A 19300-nucleotide genomic window follows, 5' to 3' on the forward strand; every position below is an offset into this window, starting at 1 on the left:
TCTTTTTTTTATTGGAGTATTGTTGATTTACAATATTGTGTTAGTTTCAGGTGTACAGCATAGTGATTCAGTATTTTTTCAGATTACATTCCATTGCAGGTTATTACAAGGTAATGGGTGTAATTCCCTGTGCTATACAGTATTTCCTTGTTGCTTACCTACTTTATATATGGTAGTTTGTATCTGTTAATCCCATACCCCTAATTTGTATCTGTTAATTTGTATCTGTTAATCCCATACCCCTCTTCCCTCTCCCTTTTGTTAACCACAAATTTGTTTTCTATATCTGTGAGTCTGTTTCTGTTTTGTATATATATTCATTTGTATCATTTTTTAGATTCCAAGTGATACCATATAGTATTTGTCTTTCTCTGACTTATTTCACTAAGCATAATATTCTCTAGATCCATTCATGTTGCTGCAAATGGCAGTATTTCATTCCTTGTCTTATGGCTGAGTAATATTCCATTGTGTGTGTATATACATATACACACACACATACCACATCTTCTTATTCAGTCGTCTGTTGATAGCCGCTTGAGCTGCTTCCATGTCTTGGCTATTGTAAATAGCATTCTGTTCTTCCTGCATGGAGGCACTATCATCTCTACAAGGCTAGAATTTCTTTGAAGTTTGTTTTTTGGGTTTTTTTGTTTGTTTTTAGGCACGCTGTGTGTGGCATGCGGAATCTTAGTCCCCCTACCAGGGATCGAACCCATGCCCCCTGCATTGGGAGCGTGGAGTCTTAACCACTGGACTGCCAGGGAAGTCCCTTTGAAGTTTTCTTATTGCTGCCTGCAGTGTTTTTCTTTCCCCTGAGGTTTTGTTTTGTTTTGTTTTGTTTGTTTGTTTTAGTGCATTTGGTCTCTCGCTGTCACATGTGAGGTTTTCCTCAAATGTCTGGTGACCTTTTGTCACTGGTCCTATTTAAGACTGAAGCATTAGAAGGCCAAGTGGAAGTGCATGGGTTGGGATTGTTGAATGAGGGGTTTTTCTCTAGAGCAACACATAGCCACAGGTGTCTCTGTTTGCAGGTCTTTTCTCTGGACATCATTTAGTTTCTCTAGAAAAGGCTCCGGTCTCTTGACTGAGGGAGAGCAGTCTGGCTGCTGCTGGTATGAAAGGCTGTGTGGGGTGGGGCTGAGGTTCTCATGTGGCAAAATGCAGACCTTCACTACAGCGCCCTGTCTTCAGGCTGGGCCCCTCACCCATGCCCTTCCTGTGCCTCATACCAGCAGATCTGTTGGTATTGTGCTTGAGGCCTGAGTCTGGAAACTTGGTTTCAGTTTTTCTAGATAATAGGCCAGTAGGAGTGAAGGAGGAACCAACACCTCTGTGTGGATCTGGGAGGTCTACCTTTACCTTTCTGTGAACCTTCCCCCACCCCAGATCCCTCAGTGTCCTGCTCCCTGCCCCATCCTGCCTTCCACAGTACTTGTCGTTCAATTCCTAAGCCCTTCCCAGGTGTTGTGGTCCACATTATTTCACTGTGGGCCACTCACTAAGGTTGGAATTTACTCCACTCAGCCAAGTCATTTATTCCTCTCTGCTGCCTTCCCTCCCCATAAAGCATGTGGGGTTTTTCATTGAAGACATTAGTGTACCATGATGGCATTAGACATGCAAGAGATGCATGGGGAGAAGGCCTGTGAGGAAGAACAGAGGGAGTGAGTCAGAGGAGGTGGGGAAGCTGACAGGGGTCAGCCCAGTCTGACCCCTTGGAGTAGAGAGGGCACGAAGGAGGGTTGGGAGCTGCCCGTCAGAGGAATCTGGTGTCTCATAAGAATGGACCTCCTTCCCCATGCAGTCATTAGCCAAGAGCTACTGTGGGGTGTGTGGCCTTGTCATAAGCAGAGGGGAGGGTCAGGATACCTCAGTGGGGTGTCTGTCAGTTGCACTCCCACAGCAGAGAGCCAGGTAGGCATTTTCATGGCTACCACCATCCACCCTTGCCCCCCTCAGCTCTGCTTCTCCACACAGGTCAGGAGCAGCCCCCTCAGGCTCCCCGTGGGCCTCCCTTCCTGAGGGGAAGGGACCAACTATAGCCCCTTTCACTACAGTTGACCTGGGAGCCACAACAGGTACTCATTCTCTCCATTCTCCATTATTCATACCCTCAGCCATCACCTTGGCAGGTCTCTGTGCCTTCCCTGAGTGTGACCCAGACCTTCATTCCTGAGGGGTCTAAGTCTGGTGGCTCACAATGGGCCACTGGGTCCATGGACCCACCCAAGGCATCTCCCCAGTCCTCGAGTGTGTGATTGGAACTGATAAAGTTGGCAGTTGATACTCTTAGCAGAGTGACCCCTACATTTGTTCTCTGGTCTGTGAGGTAAGAGTTATGATGGGGAAGGCCAAGTGGAAACCTGAAACTGCCCCTCTCAAGATAGTACATCAAAAACATTATTGAACTCTGGGAGGTGGGGGAGAATGGAGGAGATTAATGCTGCCATTAAAACCTAAAGAATGCGAGGATGGTGGTCCCTCATAGCTCAGTTTAATTCACTAGTCCAGCCCTTGAAGAAACTAGATGGATGCTAGAGAATGTAGACCATCGAGCCTTAGCTGATCAGTAGGCCTGATTGCAGCTGCTGTGCTGGACACGGTGTCCTTGCTAGAGCAGATTAATAAGGCCTCAGGTGTGGCATGTAGCCTTTGACTGGGCAGATGCATTCTTCCATACTGATTAGAAAAGACGATCAGAAACCATTCATACTCATGTGAGATGAACAGCAATATTCTTTCACAGTTTTGCCCTAGGCCTGTATCATAATATAGCTGGAAGAGATCTGGACCAGTCTCTGTTTATTGCCTGGCCTCCACAACTCACCCCCTACCACCAGCTAGAGGAGGCATGATGTTGCTTTGAGTCTTTGACTTTCAGTGTCCACTTAGAACTTGTGTCTAATACTTCTCCAAATGTCTGCTGTTCCCAGGTACAGTCACCTGAGTAAGGGGTCATAGGTACCTGTGGGGAAATCAAGGCAGTGGACGCTTGTTACAATGTGCAGGGTTCTCCCTCTTAGGACACCTCTTCAGTCAGTGGGTTCTAGACCAAGAACTGACCAGAAATAGCAACGGCCTCAACCTTCTACTCCTCTGCTCTTGCCCTTTTTTGGTTGCAGATATTTCGTGCACCCTTATTGGCTGCCCCAGGGATGCCATCCCCGCACTCTGGGTCAAGCCCCCAAATTTAGGTGTCATTTTTATTTTAAAGTGTGTTTCTTGTTTTCCTTGTTCGGGATGGTTTTCAAGATTTGAAGGGGCAGAACTGTCTTTACTCTGCCATCTTCAAACTACAAGTCCAGTTCGTTTGTGGAAAGCTGCTTCTGGTTGTGTGTGGAGACTGATGGGAGAGCAGCTGTGCATGTGGGGAGCCCTCAGGCGCCCTGAGACCTCTTTAAGCACCTTCCCATCGGCAAGCGTTGGGAGGCGGGGCTGCCTCTCCCAGTCCTGCCAGGACAACAATCCACACCTTTGACAGCTTGGTTTGCATTTTGTTATCATAGTTTTCCAGCAGATGGCAGTAAAGTGCATTGTTCCAACAAAATCAGCGCAAGAGGACAGTCTTCTGACGGAGGTGGCTGGAATGGGCATGTTTTCTAATCACGCAGCAGTTCATCAGACTGGCTGGCGGCACTACTCTGATCATCCTTGTTCATGTGGCTCTGTGTTAGTTCAGGGCCAGGTTGGATTTCAGGGGCTGCTGGTGGTAAAGTATAGACATCTCAAATTGTTTAAAAAATCAGTCTCCTAAAAAGAAAGCACTTATTGACGTCCCCACCAACAGTGTAAGGAAGGGTCTGTTTCTGCTTCTTCCTCCAGCACTGGATATTGCCATTCTTTTCCTCGTTGCCAGAAGAGAGACTAAAAATTGTTCCTTGTCATTTGGGTTTTTAATTTTCATGAAGTTGAGCATTATTTTATGTGTTAGTGATTTGTATTCTGAAATGCCTGTTCTTGCCATATTCTTTGGTTTTAAAAGGGGAACCTAGAAACAGATTGGTTTGTTTTACCTTAGCTGCATTATTGCCTTCTCACAGGGAGGGGTCACTGGTTTGAGCGTGGGGCTGATTCTTCGCTCACTTTCCTTTGTGCAGAATAGCAGCTGTGGGTGAGTTGGCAGTGCTCCCCGCAGCACATCTCCACATCGGGACATGCACAGCGGAAGTGCTCTGGGGCCAGCCAGGGACCAGTGCATCTGCATGGGCTTGGTGGGAATTTTAATTATGTTTTTAAGTGATATATATTTATAAGTTATATTTTACTGAATTCCGGATGTTTAGAAAGAGAGCGCTTAGCAGTAATGAAACATAATTTTAGCTGATGTAATTTTTAAGTGTTTTTCTGCTTATCCCAATAACACTTGGCAGCCGTCACTCAAGGCACACCTATGCCCGTTGGTGACACATCGATTGGAACGTTTCAGCCAGGTGCTGGGCCTGAAACGTCACTAAAAGTGACGGCCTTACTGTGTGGTGTGACTTGGCAGTTTGACGTTGTAGCTACACGTTGGAAAGCGCTTGTGAAAAGAATAGATGTGGATTGTTTAGAAGTCATAGTTTCTAGGGTGAGTTTGCAGGCTGGAGTCCAAGGCAAGAGTCAAATTCCTGTGGCCTGAGGAAGGGTCTGGGATGTGGGGGATCACCATGGAGAAAGTCCCTAGAGTTATGAAGGAAAAAACTGCAGAAGTGATAGGTTGTGTTGAGAGTGTGGTGGAGTATGATGTGTACACTCAGCAAACATTTTCTGAGAGTTTGCTGTGCCGGACTCTGGGCTGAGAGCTGAGAGCACAGAGAGGCCCTTGAGGCCTCCTCTTACAGAGCCCATGCTCGGAGGGGCAGAGGAGGGACTCTGAGGGTAGTATGTGTGGTGGGGAGTGGTAGGTCCCAGGGAAGGGTGGGAAGTTGGGGTTGGTAATCATGAGATTCTTCTTCCAAGGAAAGAAGAAGCCTTTGGAAGATTCCAGGGTCAGAGAAGTCTAGCCATGTGCTGTCCAGTATTATAGCCACTAGCCACCTGAGGCTAGTAAGTACTCAGAATGTGGCTATAATTGTGAATAAACACTGGATTTCAAAGACAGTACCAAAAAAAAAGAATGTAAAATATCTCATTCATAATTTTTATATGTTGGTTACATTTTAAAATGAATACTCTGGAAATATACTGTATTGGAGTAAAGGAAAATATTAAAATTAACTTTACCTTTTCTAGTCACTTTTTTTAAGGTGGCTATTAGAAAATGTAAATTACACATGTGGATTGAGTTATATTTGTATTGGACAGCAGGGAAGAGCCAGAGTGTTGGGAACTGAAGGATGACCAGGCGTGGAGCGAGGGAGGAGAGGGTGTTGTGGAAGCTCTCAGAAGGTTTTAAGCAAAGGAGTGTCATGAAGGTTTCCACACAGGGGTAAGGGCAACCATCTGGCCTCTCTAGGCTGATTTGTATTAGTTTCAATATGAGAGTAGGATTTTCCAAAATGGTTCCAAAATCCCAGGGTTCAATTCTAACTTTCCTCCTTCTCCCAGCACTCTCACATACCTCACAAATCCTTACCAATGTGAGATTGTTTACTTAGCATGCTTTTGGTTCCTTTTATTAATTTAAACCATTTCTGCCCTAGGATTTGAAACCTAGCAACATTGTAGTAAAGTCAGACTGTACCCTTAAGATCCTTGACTTTGGCCTGGCTCGCACAGCATGCACCAACTTTATGATGACCCCCTACGTGGTAACGCGGTATTATCGGGCACCTGAAGTCATCCTGGGCATGGGCTACAAAGAGAACGGTGAGTACAGACAGAACTGGAAGAGGCCGAGATGTGTAAAAATAGTGCTATTCATCATCACTAGTTTTTTTCTCTTTCCTGTGAACTGTATGAAGTATAATGTGGAGACTGTGTTATACATAGATTATCATAGTTCACAGATGAGAAATAATTAATTTTATATTTCCATTGGCTAAAATTATCCACTTTAAAAATTCACTTTTAAAATTAATATTTTTGAACATTTATCAAAGTATAACATACTTACAGAAAAGTATGCAAATCCCGAGTGTGCAGCTCAATGAGAGCACACCCACATAACCAGCAGCACCCAAGGCCTCCCCAGCCCCCCTCTGGGTCTCAACCCCCAAAGGAAGCCATTATCCTGATTTCCAGCAACATAGATTGATTTTGCTTATTTTTGAACTTGATATAAATGGAATAATACAACATGTGCTTTTTGTGTGTAAAATTGGTATTTTTTTCACAGCAAAACTTATTCAAGCAATATCAGATCTCTTTGAAACTTAGCTTTTGAAAAATTTGTCAAAAAGTACTAAATCACATTCACGTGTTAAAAAAAAGAAACTGAAAGTTTGCCTAAGTCATCTGAAATGAGCTGTGCTTCAAGTTTATTCAGATGTTTTATAACCTGTGCTCCCATTCTGAGAGACACAGCTCTGTGGGCTTCCAGTCCTCTGTGGACATGAGAGAAAATTAGGTCCCCTGTTAGCTTCTCTCACCCCACCCCCAGCAGCAAGGGCAATAAATAGCCCTCTGCCTGGGCATCTGAGGCCTGTAATTCAGCTGGGCCCCCACAGAAGACGGCGAACAGCCAGAAGCTGGGACACCTCTGGCCCTCACCTGGAGCCCAGACAAGCCTGTCCCTGTGAGGCCCTGCTGACTTGACAGTTTAAAAAAGGATCATTCTGGAGGTGTGGTGTTCATATTTTACAAAAGTCCCACTGACAAGCTGGGTTTGTCTTTGTTTGGGAGGGGGTTTGAGAAAGGACGTGTGTGGGGGGATCTCTGGCTGGTTTTAATCACCTGGTGTTTGGTAGTGGACATCTGGTCTGTCGGGTGCATCATGGCAGAAATGGTCCTCCATAAAGTCCTGTTCCCAGGAAGAGACTGTATCCTTCACAGGGAGAGACCCAGCACTGATCACGAAGGCTGGGGGCAGGGGTGGGCATGTGCCTGGAAACAGCTTTGTGGGGACAGGCATTTCTTGTTTCTGGGACTTTGTTTGTTTCTGAAGCTGTAAAGTATTGGACTCTTTGGCACTAAAAGCCCAGATTGCTGCAAACTGAAGGCCAAAATAGAGGTCAGCAATATTTCATACTGTGTAAAAAAGTTCACCCGTTACTAGCAATTTATTTTCCATGTTTGTGTGTTTAGTACACTGTTAGAATCCTTTTCCTCACCTTTGTTTTGTTCATGGCACTTCATAATTTTGTCATTTCACTTTATTTTCAGTTGATATCTGGTCAGTGGGTTGCATCATGGGAGAGCTGGTGAAAGGTTGTGTGATATTCCAAGGCACTGATCGTATCCTTCCCGGGGGACCTTCCCGGCCATGTTTTCCATAAATACCAAGGGCAGCAGGAGGTCAAAAGGAAAATGTCATAATTCTAGAGTGTATTCTAAGGGGGTCTTGATTATGTTTGTTAAATTAGTGTCACACACCAAATGGTTCAATTTTATGTTTCTTTTTTACTTGACTACCTGTAACAATTTTATTGAGGCATAGAATTAAGTTAAACCAATTTATATTAGTTCTTAATTTTATTAAAAATAGCTTATAAGAATTGTATTTACTCTTTGACAAATGTATCCTGATATTTAAATGAAAATACTGTTTAGTTAATTGAGTTAATTTAGGTATCTAGAAAGTTGTTGTCTATATTTAATAGGCCAATAATTTGTAATTTGTTTAATTTGTTTAATATACTATTTCATTAGTTACCAGGATGAATTAAAATATTTTCCTCCAAAGTAAGAACTGAAGCACACTACATAAGACCTAAATGAAAAAGATTAAAGTAAAAAGTTTGTGAGGAACAATATTTGCTAAATTTTTTTGTTTTGTTACTCTTCTGACATTTTGTAGAAAATTTTAGAAGATCCACTTAGAAGGTTATTTTGTGACACACTGGGGAAGTTTAACACACATTTAAATAAATATAAAATGCAAAAGGTTAACTTACACTGTGGTCAGCAAATCATATTAATGACATATAGCATAAAGGAGAATAGATATATGATAGTTTCAATAGCTTTCTTTTCTCATATTCCTCATATTCTTCCATCTTCAATATTTTTTGCTCTAACATGATTCTTCACATATACCCTTTTTCATTTGTGTTCTAACCACCTAAAATTTTCATTAGTCTTTTGATTTTGTTTTTTGTTATGAAAGTGGTCTCTGTCCGCTGGCAGATTGATGGTTATCTTTAAAAGAAATTAAGTTGTATAGTCATGTTTTATATGTATTTTATTAAAGTAATTTTAGTTTTTTATAATTTTATGAGGGTGGTTTATTTGTAATATAAATTCTTCACAACACAAACCTGGAATGAAAAGATTTTATTACTATCATTTTATTTACCTTCCTTGACATTTTTCACATCACAGATTTTATGTGAAGTTAAATACAGCATTTTATTTTGTTCTAATAAATTTTCTAGCAATTTTCCGTAGCCTTACCTTAGATTCAGTTGTTTCAAAATGTAAATAAGGAGATCTTTAATTTGCAAATAAATTCATTTAAAAAGGGAAAAGTTGATATATTCTAAAGATTGGTTGATTGATTGATTGATTGATGGCCATGCCACGAGGCTTGTGGGATCTTAGTTCCCCGACCAGGGATTGAACCTGGACCCACAGCAGTGAAAGCACAGAGTCCTAACCACCAGACTGCCAGGGAATGCCCTAAAGATACATAATTAGAAGTATCTACTTAACATTGTTTGTCTCAATTTTTAATTCATTTTGTGACTTTCCTTTCTTTAATTAATTAAATGTTTTCTTCAGAAAGTACAGAAATGAAAAGTGTAGGAACTCTTTGGTGCACTATTAAGTAATTTAAAATTCTTAATTTACATGTTAACATCTTGCAATGTCAGTAATAATAATTTTATGTATAAGGTCACCTACTGTCATTCTCAGAACACACAGAGATTACATCATTTTCCAAAGACAATTTTGCTAACTTTTTCCAACATTAGATAGAAAAAGATTCCAGAAACCAGATTGCAGTTCTCAGAGATTTGTTTTAGATTCGTAACCTGAGGTAGAAAAGGAACTCCTGTCCCCACATGGCCTATGAGAAAGAGAAAGCTTTAGGCAGGCACCTCCCAGAGAGCAAGGGACCCCGGAGGCCAGGAAGCAGGTTACTGAGGGAGGCTCACTGACACTGTCAAAAAGGTGAGGACTGAGAATTGAGGGATGATCACCTGCAACTTTGATGGGTGCAGTTTTCATGAAGTGATGGGGGAAAAGCCTGATGAGAGGATGTTTAAGAGAGAATGAGAGGCTGGGAGTTAGAGATACAAGTATAGACAACTCTGTTTTGCTGCAAGTGGGAATGGTAGCTAAGCTACGGATGTTCAGCCGAAGGAAAGTGGCTGTTGCTTTAAGATGGGAGAAAAAAAATGTGTTTGATTGGTGATGGAATCCTCCAGTGGATGGTGTACCAGCAAGAAGAAAGACATTACAGGAAGCAAGAGGGCCTCCTCCTTTGTTCTTTAAAGAACATGTGTCTGTTCCCTAGGTTCTTTCACAGTGATGTCATTTTATTTTTCTAAGACATACCTCAATTAGTCACTTTTTAAAGATGCTGTTTATTTGATTCCTCTGGCTTGCATTCTCTTGTATAATTTTTATGGTTTTATCAATAGAATCCCTTTCCACATTCATCTTGCCAGTTATCTCAAGCCCCAAGTGAAAGAGGCAAAGCTGGTATTTTACAAATAGGAAGGTGAGACCCAAGGGAGATTGACTGCCGGACACCTAGTGAGTGTCTAATACACAATGGAGTCTGAAACCCAGGTCATATACTTTGAAAGGAAATAAAACACACTCCTTTGTATTGCAGTGATGGTCCGGGTCAGTGCCAAGTAAAACAGAATGACCTCTCAAAGCTGTCACTGCTCAATGTAAGCACAGCTACAGTGAGAAAGGACATGGTGAGGGCTCAGAAAGTCCAGAGCCTTGGCTCCTGCCCACCCCCTCATCCACCCCATCCCGCCAGGCCTGCCCCGCAGGGGTGGCTCCCAGCTGTAAATTGAGCAGTCAGATAGGTCTCTCTACTTCGGGGAGCTTTAGAGCTAACATAGTTTTATTATGAGAACTGATTTCAATTTGCCTATATAATTACTACCTAATTTCATGTTTAAGCCTTTCAGTCATAGGTATTCTTCAGTTACAAGATAACTTTATTTTGATCTAGAATGGGAAGGCATACAGACTTCATCGTGTTGATTTAATAAACTGTGATCAGAGTTTATAAAGATGCAGAGTTTTTTTTAAATAGTCTTAACTTGGAGCCCAAACCTTTTTTGAATATTATTTCAGAATGCTTCTGTTGACCCAGTGAGGTGGCCTGGTTAATTACTTGTTGATAAGTATAAATATAATTTAAGTTTTTCCTTGAATGATGCTACTTTATGTAACATGAATATAAGGCATTTCAGTTGTATTTTCCTCAAGAGACTCCTTAGATATTGATCAGTGGAATAAAGTTATTGAGCAGCTAGGAACACCATCTGCAGATTTCATGAAGAAACTTCAGCCAACTGTGAGGAATTACGTAGAAAACAGACCAAAGTATCCTGGAATCAAATTTGAAGAACTCTTTCCAGATTGGATATTTCCATCAGAATCTGAACGAGACAAAATGAAAAGTAAGGTATCCTTTTTTCTTATACTGGGTGAAGCTTTCACTTTATGTTTGCATTCTAAAACCTGTGAACATTGAGAGACAAAATAGTTGAAACCCTCGAAGTCATTTACAGGCTAGAATGAAGGCATTTCAGAAAGAAAGCTTAAAGACCTAGAAATTTTGTCCTCAATAAAGTGACGTAACTGAAGCCTGTGGTCAAAATATTTACATCAGTCTGAAAGACTCATGTTAATTACAGCAAATGGAATTCAAACAGTTTTCAGGTATAAAGAATACTTGAATAAAGATTCTAGCCCAGTTGAAGAGTCAGAAATTTTAAAAGGCTCCTTCTCCCCTTCTCCTGTGCCTATCACTAAGTGTTTTAAGGGAAAGAATAGATTTGTTTCTCTCTACAGCAAGATAAACAGTGCCTCATTCAGAAAAGCCCCATCTCTTCTTTGCCTATACTATACATGTGAATTTTAATTACTGAAACCTAGGTGAGCCTTGTATTTAACCAAGTTATTGAACTTGTTGGATTTTTTTCTAACTACTAATCTCTAGATTTAAAAAAAGTTTATGTTGCCAACATTGTATACAGGTAGGCAAAGCAGAGGCATCTGTGAAGTGTTCTATACTGTGCAAATATGAAATCATTGTGTGGCTTAGTCTGTTTTAATTTCACTTCGATGTGGCATCAAGAAAAAACACTTGCCTATGCTTCATGCCTGCATTCTTGGCAGTGCCACCCTTAGCTTAGCTCCTGCACCCTCCCTGGACGTGGCTTCTCAGCCTTGTGCCCTGTCCTTCTCCCCTCCCAGATTCAGAGGCTGAAAGCACATTTGAAAGCCTGGTTTGTAGTGGAAGTGGCTGCTTGACTTACTGTTAAAGAAAAAGACTCTAATAATCTTGAAGCTATCAACAATTTCTCAAAGTTAATATATTTTTCTTCTGTCTATGCTATCACATTTAGTTCTTTATTGTGTGATTTTCAGGCTAACACTATTACTTTATAAATCTAATATTTGTTTTTACCCTAGCAAGTCAAGCCAGAGACTTACTATCAAAAATGTTAGTGATAGATCCTGACAAGCGAATCTCTGTAGATGAAGCTTTGCGTCACCCTTATATCACTGTTTGGTATGACCCTGCTGAAGCAGAAGCGGTAAGCATCTATTTTGAAAAGGCTTATGTGTAAAGGCAGGGCATACATTTCCTTGGACCTTCTGTCTGTTAGTCTGGAATGGCTACGTGAAGTCCTAGATTTAAAAGGACTCCTGATTACAACGAGGCCATGTAACATGGGTCACAACCCCTTTTGGGATTCTTGTTACTGGGGCTCTACTCAGAGTACCTCAGGAGTGAACATGCTTATGCTGTGGTGATATAATTATCTTCATTTATGCAGATGCTGATGTGTGATCATAATATCACCTTTTTTAGGCATCCATTTGTGTACCTGGCACTGTGCCTTGGGCTTTGCTTTACATCAGCTTGTTTAGGCATCCAGTCAGGCTAAGAAACTTGCTGAAAATCACAAGTTTGTTCATCCTTCCCCAGAGGTACCTGCTCGGGGAGTTCCACTTCTGAGTTTAGTGCTCATGTGCATTTTTCTGTAGCAGCATTGGTATGGGTGGTCTTTAGCTGGAAGTGAAATAACCACATAGTGGCATGCTCATTATTATGTCTTGGCCTATGCATTTAACCACCATTTTAAACATTGTTTTATATGAAAAGAATTTGATTTATAAACACCTGATTTTAAGCAAATTTTTGAAGCAGTCCATTTATGAATTGGGGATTGAGTTTGGGAGTTCTAACAGGAAGAAATATAAACCTGAAATGTGTTTTGCAGCTTCTGTATTTCATAGCACAGTACCTTGTCCAGGGTGGATCTCTAGGAAGCAGCCTGTGATTACTAATTTTATAATTACATTTGGGCAGATGTCTTTAGAGTGTGATTATTAAGAGGACTATAATAGCTCTATTTTTTTGGTTAATTTTTCCTCAATTATTTTGATTCTGAAACTGATGGAAAATCATACTTATAAAGAAATCTTTAATAAGCCAAGTATTTAATGAAACTACATCCATATTATAAATATTTTAGAAGTCTTACAAAGTGATTCTTTTTCTTCATGCCTCATTATTCTTTTAACTATTGACTTTACCTGTAATTTAATTTTTAGCCACCACCTCAAATTTATGATGCCCAGTTGGAAGAAAGAGAACATGCAATTGAAGAATGGAAAGGTAAAGACGGAACTTATTTTGATTGTTACTGATGACATTTCTTGCAACAGGGCAACATCACTTTTTGACAATAGCCTTTCTAAGAGGGGGCAAGAAACCCTGCAGCCCATTTATCCTCTCTCTTCCCACTTCCCAGTAGAAAAAGAACTTGAAGATAACAGAATTAGAGAGGAAAGTGTATGAATTGCATATTATTTGCTTCAAAAGAGAAAAATAAAGACTTTTTCACATAATCTTACATTATCAAATCTTGGTTTGTAAACTAAACTCAGTGATTGTATCACACTTACCTTGACAACATGTTGCAAATCGTTGAGTAACCCCAATTCACAGGTCCTTGTAAAGCAGACGTGGGAGACCCCACTGGGGTCATGTGAACTTCTGCTGTATTTGTAAGCCATGTAGTTATATATGTGTTTTAAAATAAGAGTTTAGGGAAAATTGCAGTTCAAAAATATGCAGATAGTTATTATTACCACTATAAGATTAACCAAACAACCCACAGCAAGCTAAACCAGTAAAAAAGAGGCTGAACTAAAAATTTTTCATTAAAAAGCAGAATCAGTAGTAATTGAGAACTATGGTCAGCGCAAGTCAAACATGGTGATGTGTCCTTCCCAAGAGCCCCTCCCCGGGATATAGGGATACCAACGACCTGCATGTGCACACACCCATAGGCCTCACTAAGTGCTTGCAATATGCTAGTTTTGTTTCATGCATAGCAAAATTTTAGGAAGCTGCTTAGTTAATAGGTAATTAGTTTTTCTTACAAATGAAAATTGAGGAAAACTGAGATTGAAGCCAAGAAAAAACTTAGGTAATTAGATTAATTTCTGACCAATCTGGAGGGGTTATATTTGGAGAACCACAGTAATGATGGAGGAAAACATGTGCAAAAAGATGTGAGAATATCCAGTACTTAAACTGTTCTTTTAGAGCCACTTTGCTAGTACTTTCCCTCCCTCTCTCCCCACCTCTCTCCCTCTGTGTGTCTCTCTCATTCTCTCTCCCTCACCCCCACTTTGTAAAACCCCCATTGTGGATCCAGAGCTACTGTACGTTTTTGGCTGTCTTTTTTTTTTTTTTTTTTAATTTATTTTTGGCTGTGTTGGGTCTTGATTGCTGCACACAGGCTTTCTCTAGTTGTGGCAAGTGGGGGCTACTCTTTGTTGCAGTGCGCAGGCGGTGGCTTCTCTTGTGGAGCACAGGCTCTAGGCGTGTGAGGTTCCGTAATTGTGGCATGCAGGCTCAGTAGTTGTGGCTTGCGGGCTCTAGAGCACAGGCTCAGTAGTTGTGGCACACGGGCTTAGTTGCTCTGCAGCATGTGGGATCTTCCCGGACCAGGGATCGAACCCGTGTCCCCTGCATTGGCAGGCGGATTGTTAACCATTGCACCACCAGGGGAGTCCCTGGCTGTCTTAATAGCTGGGTTGAAAAGATATAATGGATCAAATTATATTTTGGTCTAGGTAAACTATATTACTTAATTGTCTATCACAATTAAAAATAGCACATCACAGTGCCCTTGGAGTGGTTCCAATTGATTTGGAAGCAGGATTTTGAGATGCAGAGAAACTGATGAAGCGTTTTAACTTGCATTTCTATTTGAAGAGCTAATTTACAAAGAAGTAATGGATTGGGAAGAAAGAAGCAAGAATGGTGTTGTGAAAGATCAACCTTCAGGTTAGTGATTGCTTTAATAGTTTGATTGCATAATATTTTTCTTTCCCTATTCATTTTTTATAAGTGGCAGCAGTGCGTTAAGTGCCAGCTTGACCAGCATTGGATTTGAAAACTCTTTATGTGAAATAGTCTTCTTTTTGGTTTATCCTGGTGGTGGCAACTAACATTTTACTGATGTGCCAGGCAGCGAACCAACTATATTATGAACATTCTTGTTTCATCCTTGTAACAGCTGCTGTCAGTTTCGTTAATAGATAAGGAAATTGAATTTAAAGCCTTTTCAATGTGCATGACCCTCTTTGTACTGCCCCCAACCAGTTAAAAGAGAAAATTAATGTGAATCTAGATAAAATGGAATTGGGTTTTCTTTTGAGAAAATTGTTCATATAATTCTCTCATCTTTCTACGTGTTCTACTTAGTGGTAGAAGTCTGACTAACAATTAGGTAACTGTATGAGTATTAGAGACATAGTATATATGGTGTCCTGTAGGGTTCTACTTAAACAAAACTCTTTAGTTATATTTATTTTCTCACTCCACTCCCACTGGAAAGCGCATGCACACACACACACGTAAGTACATGTTGGACTGCTTTTTATTCTTGAATTTTATATTCAGCATGACAAATGTGTCAAGTGTCTAGAGATTATATAATTTCAATACGAATTTAGGTGCTCGTTGTTAACTCAGCACAAATTTAAGACTTACCTCTGAGAGCCTGGATGTTTTGTTTTTGTTCAAACCAGACTAAAATATAGATAGTAGGAGATAGGATAGTTTCATTTGCCTTAACATGTCAGTTTTGGGGATTTAGAAAGCAAAAATAAAATGAACAAGAGTCCACTAATTTTTTTTTTCCTTTTTTAATTTGTATGCAATCCTTCTTTTAGAAGGTATTTTTATTGCAAAAGAATTTTTCAAAGGTTGATGCTTTTTTCCTTGGACTAAGTGTTTATGATTATAATTGAAATGTCTGATGACACTTGAATCCTACTTGGGCTTAAGCCTTTTGTGATACTGATAGTTTTAGGATAAATTCAGCAGTTTTCTTTTAATATCTTTTTAAAACCAGCAGGTATTTTTAAAGTAGTTAATAACATGATTATACATGAGTACATATATGATGTTTAGCCACTGGAAAGAAAGAGAATATTGCAGGGAAAGACGGAGGAGTAATTGGGATTTTGAGCCTGAAGAAAGACTCCAGGAAAAGTTAAAAATGTACAGTCAACTAACTTCTTGTTTATACTAATAGTATAGGAAACTACAAAAGGACAGAGCTGAGAAATGACCTGAAGTCTCATTGCCTGGATTTGCAGCAGTGTCGTGCCTCAGATTTTATTATATTTGGTTTTCTTAGCACAGATGCAGCAGTAAGTAGCAACGCCACTCCTTCTCAGTCGTCATCTATCAATGACATTTCATCCATGTCCACTGAGCAGACGCTGGCCTCAGACACAGACAGCAGTCTGGATGCCTCAACAGGACCCCTTGAAGGTTGTCGATGATAAGTTAGAAATAGCAAGCTTGTCATCAGTGAAGGAACTCTCACTTCCATGAGCCTGAAATACTTGGGAGTTGATGGAACCAAATAGAAAAACTCCATGTTCTGCATGTAAGAAACACGATGCCTTGCCCCTACTCAGTCGTACTAGGCTTGCCTTGCTTAGATTATAAAATGAAGCAGATTATGTCTAAAGAAAAAAAGTGCAAACCACACTTTTAGAGATTTTGTTCAAGGTCATTTCAGGTGAGCAATTAGAATAGATGAATTTTTTTTTTAAGTTGTACAGTAATAGTGACAATTTCTCATCCTCAGTGACCGTTGGGACTTTTATGCATGTGACCACAAATGCTTGCTCAGACTTGCCCTCTAGCACTTTGGAAATCAGTATTTATAAAGCCAAATAATCTTCAAGGTAGTGCTGCTTCTAGAATTGTCTCTTAATCCTCTTAAGTAATTTGGTGTCTGTCCAGAAAAATAGATTTATGTGTATTAATTGGCCGCCATCATATTATCATATCTTACCTTCTTTTAGGGTATGAGTTATTTTCTTTCGTATTTCAGAAGGAATATAATTCAATCTATATAATAAATTAAAAATGTAACTTTTCTTAAATTTGTCATATTTTGGGCTGAGAATTACCACTGCTAAGACCAGGACACTTTGTTTTCTCTAAATTGTCTTAGTCTGGGTGACTGTACATTCAGCTTTACTGCATGATAAAATTTTAAGTTTTGTTTTGTGCTGCTTAAAACATATATACCTTTAAAATCCTATCTTCCCTATCTCTTTTTTCTTGGTCTTCTGGACTTATTAATTTAAAATGCTACCTAGAACTTCACCTTCTTCATTAGCCACCTAATACCTATGTCAATAATATGATGGCAAATAGATTCTTGAACCCATCACCTGCTGTTAGAGTAGAATTTTATGAAGTGATCACTAAAGATGATTGCAGTCACTTACTAAGTGCTTGCTTTGCTTGAGCCTGGACTGGGTCCTTTCTTACCTTCTGTCACTCAAGGTGAGATACGTGATTTCATAAGGCAGAGTTTCCCTCTTCCAACACAGCATTCTTACTCGACTTTCTTTCTTCTCTGAAAGAAACCACATAAATCCCCCTTTGGTCTGTTTTAGGAAGCAGACTGGTTCAGAATGCCTGTTTGTGGTTTGTTTTCCACTTTGTGGAGGCATTTCCTTTTCCTAAGGGAAATCCATGAATGTTCTGGAAAAACTCTTCTGAGGGATATGGAGGAAATATCCTAAAGGGTAATAATTAACTATTGAACATTTTCTGATTTTAAACTGCTCACCTGAAATTGATACTTTCAGACTGATACGGAAATCATTCAAAGTTCAGTAAAATACTGAGTATTGAAGTGTCATTGCAGAAATGGAGTTACGATGGTCACATACGGCTACCTGTGCTCATAGTGCTTTTCCCTTGAGCTTATTCTGTTACAAATTCATATCTTGTGTTTAGTTATTTTGGAAGCTATTGGATCAACATTGTTCACATTCTATAGAATGTGTTCTGAGGAGGAACTTTGATAAGAAAGTTTATTATAAATATTATCTAAAATATATGATTATCTCTACACCAGTTGTATCTTATTGGTCTTATCACTGGAAACTGGAACCCTTGATGAACAAAATTAATATTGAAGTAATAAATAGTTTTATATTGTGAGGTTTAGACACATTCAACTATAAGATGGAAATACTAACTTGAATTGAGGCAGAAACACCTATTACATGGCTTAGGATTATTTTGGTTTTGGAGGCCTGATGGTATTGTGAAGCAAGTTATCACTATACATATATAAACATCTTAAAATGGCCTCCTCTCTAATACACATTCTTTAAAAAGACTTTACTAAATCTATCTTTAAAGAGAAAAAGAAAGGTGAGAGTTTTAAAAATACATTATCTGTCCTAGCCTTATGTATATGCAGCACAGGGATGCTGAGGGTGCATCGAGGTTTCACTGGGTGATTGTACGTTCAGCCAGGCGCCATTTGTAAGTGGAGCTAGGTGCCGCACAGATTGGCTTTCTGCTCACTCATTCCTCTGTGTGTTCACGGATGGAGTCTGTGATGGTGTTGACGGGTTTCCTGCCAAGACCACCTTCCATCAGAGACCAGTGAGTGCACCTAGGACAGGCCACAGGGCTGCAGACAGCCCAGCTCCATAGAAATACCTCACCCCACTTCAGGGTCCTCCCTCCTGAGCCGAGATGTGCCAGGGCCCTGGTGCAATGCAGATGGTTTCAAACTGCTCTCCATGGATAAATGCTGATGTTGGATAAAGAACTGAAAAATTTGCTCAGTTTTTCATGTTTTCTATTTTATTTTTGTAATTTATATTGTACACAACCCTGAAGTAACTATTTTGGACACATATTTTTATAAACCAGGTAATTTATTATTAGCCTGGAATTTGGACTAGGTTCGTTTTGTTTGTTGACTTAGTTTTTTGTTAAAAAGGAAATGACTGCCTCCCCTATGTCGGGTCTTGATTTCAAGTACAGGTTCCAGAGAGCAGACAGAGTCTGTCAGAGTAGGAGAGCATTCTCGAAACACATCCTGCTCAGTGTTGATCAGCTGTGGAAACAGGAGATGGAAACAGGGCTCTGTGTTTATCTCTGCACCATGAAACTCAGAGCCGCAGTGCTGAAAGGAGAAAACCCTTGGCAGGGCCCCTTACTGACACCCAGAGTCCATAGTTGAAACACTGAATGGGATACTGGTTTAATCCAGATTTGATGCTGTGTAAGTCATGGTAATGATGTATGATGAATTCGTCTGGTTGATTTCTAATGTAACTCCTCCGGTGTTTCACACTGGTAGTAAACACAGGTGTGACCTTTCAGATTGCATATCTCAAAAGTAACATTGCCTAATGTTTTATAATAAAATATATTATGTGTGTTTTGATTGGTGAAAATAATACAAATACATTTTAAAAGAGAAGTGTATAGCATGTCCAATTTTTGTGGTGTGTTTTTAAGTGACAGTTGACTGTGTATTTCTACATCACCATCTCTGATTACAGATTTAACATGAACACAGGTAGATATTGGAGTGTCGTCATTTCAATCAATATTAGCATATGTTTTTAAATTGAAAAGCAAAGCAGTTCTGTTAGATCTCTTACTGAAAATATTCTGCAGATTCCTGAATCTGAGTTTTCAAAAACATGCAGTGTA

General features: G+C 40.0%; 1 protein-coding gene across 4 annotated transcripts in view; it reads left to right on the forward strand.

Moving 5' to 3' along the window:
- The window catches only part of MAPK9 (mitogen-activated protein kinase 9), a 60184-nt gene extending 41120 nt beyond the window's left edge, over positions 1–19064 (forward strand). For 2 of the 4 annotated variants that reach the window (XM_068536497.1, XM_068536496.1), the window contains exons 6-12: positions 5625–5790; positions 7246–7317; positions 10491–10673; positions 11692–11816; positions 12841–12904; positions 14516–14587; positions 15953–19064. In XM_068536497.1, the coding sequence (XP_068392598.1) occupies positions 5625–5790; positions 7246–7317; positions 10491–10673; positions 11692–11816; positions 12841–12904; positions 14516–14587; positions 15953–16095 (825 nt within the window). In that variant the 3' untranslated portion in view covers positions 16096–19064. The other 2 variants (XM_068536498.1, XM_068536499.1) reach the window with 2 other exon arrangements.
- Positions 19065–19300: the final 236 nt, after the last annotated feature.

The sequence above is a fragment of the Eschrichtius robustus genome, chromosome 2 (assembly GCF_028021215.1).
Source record: "Eschrichtius robustus isolate mEscRob2 chromosome 2, mEscRob2.pri, whole genome shotgun sequence".
Taxonomy (NCBI): Eukaryota; Metazoa; Chordata; class Mammalia; order Artiodactyla; family Eschrichtiidae; genus Eschrichtius; species Eschrichtius robustus.